The sequence below is a fragment of the Corylus avellana genome, chromosome ca1, assembly GCF_901000735.1.
Source record: "Corylus avellana chromosome ca1, CavTom2PMs-1.0".
NCBI lineage: Eukaryota > Viridiplantae > Streptophyta > Magnoliopsida > Fagales > Betulaceae > Corylus > Corylus avellana.
Genome location: NC_081541.1, coordinates 38,170,299 through 38,180,528, shown reverse-complemented (window position 1 = coordinate 38,180,528; position 10,230 = coordinate 38,170,299). Strand labels below are relative to the sequence as shown.

At 34.1% G+C, this 10,230-nt stretch overlaps 1 protein-coding gene across 2 annotated transcripts; it reads left to right on the top strand.

Moving 5' to 3' along the window:
* Positions 1 to 2,487: 2,487 nt before the first annotated feature.
* Positions 2,488 to 6,406, top strand: LOC132161742 (trihelix transcription factor PTL-like). 2 transcript variants are annotated; one of them, XM_059571927.1, is made up of 3 exons: positions 2,488 to 2,937; positions 4,088 to 5,278; positions 5,987 to 6,406. In XM_059571927.1, the coding sequence occupies exons 1-2, from the start codon at positions 2,576 to 2,578 to the stop codon at positions 5,244 to 5,246; spliced, it is 1,521 nt and encodes a 506-aa protein (XP_059427910.1). In that variant the 5' UTR covers positions 2,488 to 2,575; the 3' UTR covers positions 5,247 to 5,278; positions 5,987 to 6,406. The 2 variants fall into 2 exon arrangements, with proteins under 2 accessions (XP_059427910.1, XP_059427917.1); XM_059571934.1 differs by lacking the exon at positions 5,987 to 6,406 and having other exon boundaries at positions 4,088 to 5,394.
* The last annotated feature ends 3,824 nt before the right edge of the window (positions 6,407 to 10,230 follow it).

Genomic DNA, 10,230 nt, shown 5'->3' with positions numbered 1-10,230 from the left:
TTGAGTTATTTGTTAATATTTAAAAAATATATATATAAAAAAACAAAAGCAAAAGAAAAAAAAATTATCAAACAAGTGTAATTATATTTTTTTATTCCTTGTATTCAAACTATTGTAACCAAGTCGTTATTATGTTAAATATGCTCTGTTTTAAGGTAGTTGATTTACACATATATAATTTCAAAATTTTGTGGCTGAAAAAATATTAAATTATAAAGTAATGTTACATACCATACAAACATTTTATAAATATTCTACAAACTAACATGACAAGTAGCTTTTGGATATGTCATTGCTAAAAAAAACATATTCAATAAATATTAAATATTTTTACATCAACTTTATAAAATATTTTGTGATACGTAGCATTGCTCTAAATTATATGATTTCATGTAAATAAATTTGGGAAAATGTAAAATTAGTTATTGTGATTTACCTAATTTACAATTAGCTTATTGTGGTATCAAAATGAACTCAGGGGTCCTTGAAGCATGCCAAAAAAATAATTTGCTCCTTATAGTGAAATTTCATTTACTGACTTGACAAATTATGTTAGTGTGACACTGACTTACATATAACAAGTGTCAAAATTTAATTGGCTATATTGTGTCATACTATCAGAATCTGTTAATTCATGTGACATAATTTGATTTTAAAGTGTAAATTGTGTTTTAGCATACCTCAAGGACCTCTGAATTCATTTTGATACTACATAGAGCTAATTATAAATTAGGTAAATCGCATGAACAAGTTTTTCCTTTTTTTTTCCAATAAATTAAGTTAAATTCTTGAAGTTATAAATTAACAATTCCAAGCCATCTAAACAATATATGAGTCAAAAGTAGTGCTACACGCCCACTTGGTGTGAGTGAACAGTATTCACGCCGACTGAACAGTATTTACAAACTTTTTGTTTTAAAAACATATATATTATTAATCTGTGTGATTACTGTTCACTCACACGGTCGGGTGCGGTGTATATCATTACTCATGATTAGTCATGTATAATTAACCTAATAATAATAAATAAAAAAGAAAGAAACTAGTAGTGTGCAAAGTTGATAAAGTGGAGCGAATTAGAAGACAAAAACTTGGGAGCCGGTGAGCCATGGCTTGGCCTCTACCGGCTCTACTTAGTGAGGTAGGCAATGGTCGGTCAAAAAGTTTCAATCAATTGCACTGCCCACGCGACAACTGACCACTGCTGACATGGTTTTCTTCCTTGTCTAATTTCTCGCCATTTGTCACTCCTTTAGTAGCTCTCTTAATGGGCATGCCTTTCCTACCCTATTGGGATCATCGGCAATTAATTAGCTGCTTAATTTGCTCAAACCATCATAATGAATGCTATATACCAAAAATTACTATTTTAAGAAAATGATGAGAGTAACCCCTTTTAGTCATTTTTGGAGGGCAAAACGGTTTAAAAAATAGAAAATTTTATCCTCCTAAAATGATTAACGGGCTCCTCGGAGATAGAACTATTTTATTAATGAATATGTTTGGCAAAGGAATAGATTTAGGAAGTGGGTCGATACTATATCAGATTTGATTAATGTGAGAGAAAAAATATGATTATTTTGTATAAAAAAAGTGAAAAATTTTGTTTTGTAATGATTTTTTTATTTAAATAGTAATAAAAAGTTATTGATGTGATGTAAAAAGTAAGAATGTTGAGATAGATTTTGAGAAATTTTTTTTGAAATTTTAGATCCGGTCCGGCCCACTCCTTTGCCAAACGCAGCCATTGTTATCTTATTATATTGATGTGACATTGTCAATCCATCATTAATATTTATTTTTAAAGAAGTAAATCTTATGTATACTCTCCCACATTCATTGTCTAAATTACTAATTACCTTGAATCTCAGTTCTTTACTCGCCTTATAAAAGAGTGAGAACATGTTTGTGATTACGTTAAGAAATAGAGCTTTTAAAGCTAAAAAAAGGCTTTAAGAAAAATCTTCATTTTTAGAGCCTAATTGAAATTCCGCTAAAGAGCTTGAAAAGTATGTACTTTTAGTATCTTAAAAACAGTGTCAAACAAAAACTTGGTTCGTTTGCTAAAAAACTCTTAAAAAAAAAAAATACATAATGTTACCTTTCGCTCTAAAAAAGTCCAAAACACACATTAAATAAAAGCTTAAAAATAAAACTTTGCTAAAAAGCTTTTTCTAGCTTTAAAACATCTATTTTTCAACGCAATCTCAAATAAACTTTTAACTGTTTTTTTTCAAAAATATATTTTGACCATTTTTCAAGCTTATTATCAATTCAGACCAATTTTTTGTTCGACAAAAATTTTAGATATTAAAATTACTTTACAATTTAAAATGACTACAAAAGAGAGTGAGAGCTAGAGTGTATGTGTTAGCGTGTGAGTAGGTGTGAGTGTATGTTTTTTCGCCTTTTTGCCCCCAACACAGCGAAAGAAGAGTTTATGTATGTGTACGTGTAAGTGATGAAAGAGTGATGAATGATGCGGTAGACTCGGATCCTGTCTCCCAAGAAAAAGCTCATATTTGTGCAGAGAGAGGATTTGACCTCTCTCTCTCTCTCTCTGTGATAGAAAGAGATGAGTGATCAGTACGGCCTGCCGGATTTCCGGCAGTTCATGGCCGGAAGAACTCAATATTTCCCTGCCGCCATCACACAACCGACAGAGCCACCATTCTTTCTCCATTGCGAGCCCCCCACCACCGCTATGGTCGTTGCTGCTGATCAGGTCGGCGGGCAGCTACTCGGGTTCGGTCATGATTCCTCCACTGACGCCGCCGGTGCTTCACAGATGGATAGTGGGTGGATGGCGTCATATGACGGCGGAAACACTCGGTGGCCAAGGCAAGAAACTCTCACACTTCTTGAGATCAGATCTCGCCTTGATTCCAAGTTCAAGGAGACTAATCAGAAAGGACCATTGTGGGATGAAGTCTCTAGGTATATATATATATATAATATATATATGTCTTGTTTTTGTTTTGGTTTTTCTTTGTTTTTTTGTTTTTTTTTTTTGTCTTTTTTTTTTTTTTTGAAGGTTTTGTGTCATTTTTCTGAAACTGGGTGATGTTTGATGAAGAAAAGAAACCCTATTTGCTTTTCCTGATATCTTTCTGTTCTTATACTATTCCTGCGAAAAAAGTGAAAAGCTTTGGATGTTTCGATTTCCATAGATTGGTGCCTGAAAATGACAACCCATTTGAGTTAACTGAGAGACTCAGGTGTTCTCTTTCTCTCATCTTAAGTGTGATGATATGAATAGTCCAAATCTCTCTCTCTCTCTCTCTCCCTCTCTCTCACCCATTTTTCCCTTTATTTTATAGTTTAAGAACCTCCTGGCAGAATTAGGGCAACAAAATCTAGTTAATCTAAGAGAATAATAGTTTATTATTATAAATATTTAGAGGAATGTTTGAATTATTTTAATCCAATTCTTTATTAAAATAATGCTCAACGAGGTACAAAAGAAGAACCTAACTATCCACATGCAACAAACATTAATACAGCAAACAAAAACTCAAAAAAATAGAAAAAAAAAAACAAGTAAATCATTAGAAAAATTCAATCTAGACAACTAGCATCTCACTGTTACGAAAGGAGACCTCAAAGGTGAAAGTTGAGCGAGAATGCAGCCGGCGGAAGAAATCGAGAATACTCACAAGAGAAAGCTTAAGCTATTACTAACCTTGCTAGGAATATTATAGTTATTCTTAAAGGAGTTCTTTAATAATATTACATGGCCATCTTGTTTTAAATTTCATGGAGGCATTTTTTTTTTTTTTGGAAGTATTATTACATGGACAGAAATTTCCTAAACTAGTCTGAAAAAAATATCGTTCAACTCATTTAAAATAGTGATAAGTGTTTATAAACATTTAAAACACACATTAAATTCTTAAGGTCGTTAATTGCAGTTTACTAACTTAGACTAATGTTTTAAATGTTTATAGACATTTGGTAGTATTTTAAATAAGTTTGAGAATATTTTGTTCAGACTAAGTTGAAAGAAATTTCTGTCCTTATTATATATTACAGTGAGATGTTAAATTTCCCCCTGGCCTATTTGCTGGGGTATTTTGTTTTGATTCAGGATAATGGTTGAGGAACATGGATACCAGAGGAATGGGAAGAAATGTAAAGAAAAATTTGAGAACTTGTACAAATACTATAAGAAAACTAAGGAAGGTAAAGCTGGAAGACAAGGGGGGAAGCACTATAGGTTCTTTAGGCAACTAGAAGCAATCTATGGGGAAGCAAGCAATAATCATGCCTCAGCTTCAGAACTCCATCTTGCAAGAAACAACTTTCCTTATCATCATCATCATCATCAGATTCCAAATAATATGATTAACCAAGAGAATCAAGAGGTTGTTCAAAACCCAAGCCTTAGTTTCACTAACTCATCTGAATTTGAGACATCTTCCTCGGAAAACAATGATGATGATCTTTCTGCCATTGCCTTCATGATGAATCAAGGGAAGCTGGAGAAAGGGAAAGATGGGAGGAAGAGGTGGAAAGCTAAGGTTGAGGACTTTGTAGACTCACAAATGAGGAAGATAATTGACACACAAGAGGCTTGGATGGAAAGGATGTTGAGGAGTTTTGAAAGTAGAGAGCAGGAGAGAGTGTGTAAAGAGGAAGAATGGAGGAAGCAAGAGGCAGCCAGGTTTGATCAGGAAGTGCATGAGATGTGGGCTAAAGAGAGAGCATGGGTTGAAGCTCGAGATGCTGCATTAATGGGAGCTTTAAAGAAATTTGTAGGGAAAGAGCCAATATTGACTGATCATGAAAATGACACCAAATTTCTTTATGGAACTGTTGATCACAATATTAACAGATGGAGTGAATCTGAGATTTCAAGCTTAATACATCTAAGGAATAGCTTGGAGCTTCGATTTCAAGAAGGTGGGTATTTGGAGGAAGGTCTTTGGGAGGAGATAGCTGCAAAAATGGCTTCTTTGGGGCATGATCGAAGTGCCATAGACTATAAAGAAAAATGGGAAAATATCAGCATCTATTACAACAAGAAGGAAAAGGAGGATTTGGATTTGAGAAGCAATGGTTTTTGTCAGCACCTTAACTCCTATATTTGCCAGGGGATTCCCAAACAAAGGCCTGAGATATCGAGCATGGGACTTCAGCTGACGGTTGAGGGCCTTCCACCTTCAAGTTCCATTAATGTAGGAGAAAGCATGTGGGAGAAATATGGTGTGTCGAGGCTCAACAAGGGAAAGAACCAGCAAGTTTAATTAGCTCAAGCAAGAAACAACTTGTTCAGAAGGTATGATTTATGGCATTCTGTGGTTTGGGAGATAGATAGCTAGGGTGTGTTTTTGTGTGTAAAAGTTTTGTGACTCGGAATTGTTAAATTATTAATTAAATGATTAAATTTACTCTTTTTTATAAGCTGAAGTTTTTAGGATAAGCGGTGGTTTAACATGGTATATGAAAGCATAGGTTCTGAGTTCAAATCATAATTTCATACTTTATCTTCAATTTCAATTAAATATTTAATGTATTGGGTCTCATTTATTACGGGAAAGTGTTAAAGTATAGATTAAATGATTAAATATACTATTTAATAGGGATGTACATGCATATGTTGGTCACTCAAAGTTTAAGAGGAAGCTTTGAGATCTTTATGCCAAATATACGAAATATGTTTCTTCACTCAAAGCTAATATGCTAGCAACAGAACTTTGAAGGAATTTGATTTGAACCAGAGAGGAGCCGGTTTTTTCAAACATAAGGGTAAAATTATCCTAAAAAAATGAAATGACAATTTTATCCTTAGTTTTAAAAGAACCGGCTCTTCTTCAGTTCCAGTTAAGGTCTTGCTTTTTTCCCTTTTATTTTCCGTCCATGTTTCTCTGATTTTTGGGCGAGAATATATAGGATTATCATCTCCTACAGAACTAATATATATATATATACCAACATGCAGCAACAATATCAATTTTCTTATCATCTAAATAATTTGTGGGTGCAGGTAGATCTCCATGTTAAAGTTTTTTAACCCCATCATAAACCTTAAAGCACTTCAAATGAACATCAATATACCATTTCATCTTCTGAATCTGCTGTCAACACCCATCGAATGCATGGTAGGTGCTTTCACATTCTGATGGATTAGGAGAATAATTGTACATCTTTCATGTGAAACTCAGCAAGGGAAAGAAGCCCAAGTTTTGCCAAAAGGAATAATTAACCTGATCGAATTGTTCTCTTCTGTATGTATATATGTAACTTGATCAGAGGTCTAAACTTATAGAGCAAGTAATGTATCCCATCTTGGGGTTGAGGGGGTATGTTTTTCTGTAAGAGAAAGCACTGAGTAGGGAACTTTATGTCGAACGTATAGCTCAAAATAGGGCTTGGGGGTTACATGAACCCAAGATTTCTAACCCTACGTTTGGTACACGAGAAAAAAAAAAACTTTATGGCCATACTAATAGGCGACCACACCCGCCCCTGTGTCTGCCCCGAGAGTCCTTAGAGAATTATGATGGACAATTTCCGGTTAGTTATATTGGAGAGCTATTTTTATCTTCTTAAAAAATGAAAAGACAAAAATACCTCTCAAATATAATTAACTGAATATTCTTTAGTACTTCAAATGAACGGGAAAGATTCATATTCCGTCATCGGGGTGGTATGACTACCCTCAACTGTCTTTGGGTAGTTCACCACCTCCTTGGGGATGGTCCGCCACTCATGGTTATGTGTTTTTTTAATTTAATTTTTTTTTTGTTGAGTAAAAAAATAAAAATAAAGTGGTGAAGGGAGGAGCATGCATGGACTTTGGTTTTGATTTGGAGACCATCTTAGTTTTTAATATGAGACTTTACTATGACATGAAAACCTCAACAAAGACATGTACACCACCCTAGTTTTTTCAATGATCAAAATCTATTAATCTTTGTTTATTTAATTCGTTTCATGTTTTGGTCTTGCAATTCTAAATTAATTTTCTATGTTATTATGAGCCTATATATATATAGGCCCATATAATGACGTCATAATTAACCTAAAAAGCAAAGAGATATAACTTAAAAAATTAGTACCAGTGAGATATGAAACTTGTTCATGAAAATGACGGCTTTCATGAGAGGTGAGCATGCATGGGGTCTGCCCAAGCTTTTGACCCAAACCCTTGGGGGTTCGATTGCCTACAATCTGCAAGCACTAGAATTCACCACTCTTTTATAAAGCACAAGAATTCAGCTGTAGTTGGTTTTTGGACACCGGAGCTACCAACGTGGGGATAAAAAAATACTGGATCCAAGTGGACAATGGTACCTGCCTCGCCATAAAAAATACGGGCATCCCTGAACTCTCATAGGCTAATTTTATTTTCCATTATGTTTTACATGTAGCAAACATTACGAAATTTTACTTTTTGCTCAAAAATTTACTTATCGGAATATGTATCCCCACAACCAGCAACAAGATGAGTACGTAGAGTACTGCGAACATCGCCACACTGTCGGAATGAGCCGCACACTCCTAGCCCATTCCTTCGCTCCCTTTACTTATTGGGTTGAGGCTTTCTAGACGGCCCGCTACCTCATAAATTGACTACCAACACCTTGCTACCATACCCAATTAAGTACAACTTTTGTGAGTTTTTTTTTTTTTTTTTGTACTTGTTGGACCCATCTCTGATCTTACAAAAATCACAAATTAGAGTTTCGCTTTGACATCTGCATCTTCATAGGTTATTGTCCCCCGCATCAGGAATAGGATCCTCTCCATTTCAAAATCCCTCCATTTCCTCCATTTAGTGCATTTTGAAGGGTATTGCATTTAATGCACTACCCTTATTAAAACTTTTGGACAACACTACCCTTCACAATGCACTAAATGGAGGAAATGGAGGGATTTTGAAATGGAGAGGATCCTTTTCCCCCGCATCATGGCTACAAGCCTACAAGTGCTTCCACCTTCCAATTGAACCTAATTACATTTTTTGAAATGTCGCATTTGATGAGTCTTTTCTTTCTCTCTGCTTCCCTTTCTCATGTCATTTCTATGGTTCTTCTCTCGGTTCACACACTACTCTTCATCCACTCATCATTGACAACCATACATCCTACACCGTACAACCCCCCTCTCTCTTCTGTAAATTATTATATGATTATCATACAATTAGGATGAAGAAGTGATAATGAAAATTAGCTCTTATATTTTTTATTTATTTATTATAAGTGCTAATTAAATAGTTGATTTTTTGTACCACATCATCAAGTATGGCAACAATCGTATAACAATCTACTAAATAAAAATATTATATATTTATTGTCTTTTGTTGGGTCGAGCACAGGGACGGAACCATAAATTTTTATCGACAGGGGCCAAAGCATGTATTAGGAATATATTTAAATAGGGGACCAAATAATTGATGAGAAATATATTAGGATTAAAGACTAAATTAATATTGAAATTAGTATTCATTCAATGTTAAGAAAATATAAAAATAAAATAAAAAATAAAAATAATTATTTTTTAATATAATTCAATTTTCAATTTAATCCTAGAAAACTTATAAGAGATAAACATCATATGCACTCACGTAACACAAATGTAAAGCGTATTAAAATTTAAATTTTTGGACTGTTTTTATGGTCCAAGACCAAACTTTTGACTGCCTTTTTAATGGGCCCGCGGCCGAACTAAAAACTTTTAGCCCAAATTCACATCTTAAAGCTTATTTAATATTTAAAAAAGAAATTCAAAACTGGGGGTGGGCCCGTCTGCATGTATTTCCGTCTCTGGTTGGGCACCCGTCTTAAGTTTTGAACCCAATAGGAAGGTTTTAGGGCCAATTGTATTGCTAAAACTTTTCTCAAACTTACCCTGAAATGAAAACATTGAAAAGGCCTTGTCGAAGCTTAACCCAGCTTGGTTATAAGGCCATCATCAAAAGCCCGACAGAGCCCATGATATTGAACATGTTATGGGCCGAGTCTACGCTAATCCAAAATCCTTCAACTCCGTGGGCCATGAATCATGAAGGCCATTCGTTAAAAACACTAGGCCATCAACTCTTTTTACAGTAATCCCCCAAAAGTAAAGATTTGTAAGAGCTCAGAATTTAAGAAATCTTTCTTCCGACAAAATTTCAATCTTACCCTTACTTAATTATTGTTAAGATTTTATCATTTGAGTTAATTAAATATATTAATTTTAAAAAAATTTAAAAATTAACTTCACCAACCTAGTATTTGATAAATCATATATAATTTATTCCACTCGTCCCTCTTTCTTTTTTTTTTTTTTAGAAAACAATATCCATGTAAGATCAGAAAAAGGCCAAGAGAAACCGTAGTATTTCTCATTAGATACACAAACTTTAACTAATCCTAATCCTAAAATAGATATTTTCGATTTCGAATGAAATAGAAAGGATTGGGATGAAGTGGACAACCCACCCCCATGGGGTATTATAGTCCATGGCCAAGCATATATACATCCAATAGATACCTAAATAGCAACATAATTAATCACATTGATTAATTGTAACCAAGTTTGGTTGCTCATAAAAAATCCCGAGTGTCCACATGGGTGGTCCAGCCGGAGCAGCCATTGACAGCTAATTAAAGATCACCAAAATCTTGTGAATTAGCACCTCCTTTTTCATTTACTGATAATGACTAGACATTTTGTGAGAGAAGGTTGAGAAGGAGGTGTCTGTCTCACCATTAATTCTAATGTCCACATTTTCAATTAATCTTCAACCACTACCTTCTTTTTTCCCCTTTATTGCAATTTGCATGAGAAATTAACTTTTCTTTACCAATAAACAGATTTTTCAACCATTTGCTTTATTGGACTCAAAAACATTTATGATTTCTTTAGCAATATGAATTAAGGCCATTGATCACCCGGAAAACGAAAACGAAAACGAAAAAAAAAAAAAAAAAATACGACTCCAAATGACACCCTTTCAAATGTCTAGGTGTTTCACAAAGATTATATAGAATAAGATATAACCTAACAGTTAATATTCAACAAAATACAGATATGAAATGAACATTCAAGAACACAGATATTTGGTTTCGAAGAAGAAACCATTTAGAGAACTCTGTAAATGTAAAACCTTTTCGAGGCAGCCAAACCCAGGAAATCAATCCACTATAAGAAGAATAAGGAATACAAGAAAGATTACAAAACATTTGCAATTGACACTTTCTTGCACACGACAAGTGACCCACTTGACTTCTACCACAGTAT

Coding starts and splice junctions, on each gene's coding strand:
- LOC132161742 (XM_059571927.1), top strand. CDS start 2,576: ATGAGTGATCAGTACGGCCTGCCGGATTTCCGGCAGTTCATGGCCGGA. Junction 2,938..4,087: donor TTGTGGGATGAAGTCTCTAG/GTATATATATAT, acceptor GTTTTGATTCAG/GATAATGGTTGAGGAACATG.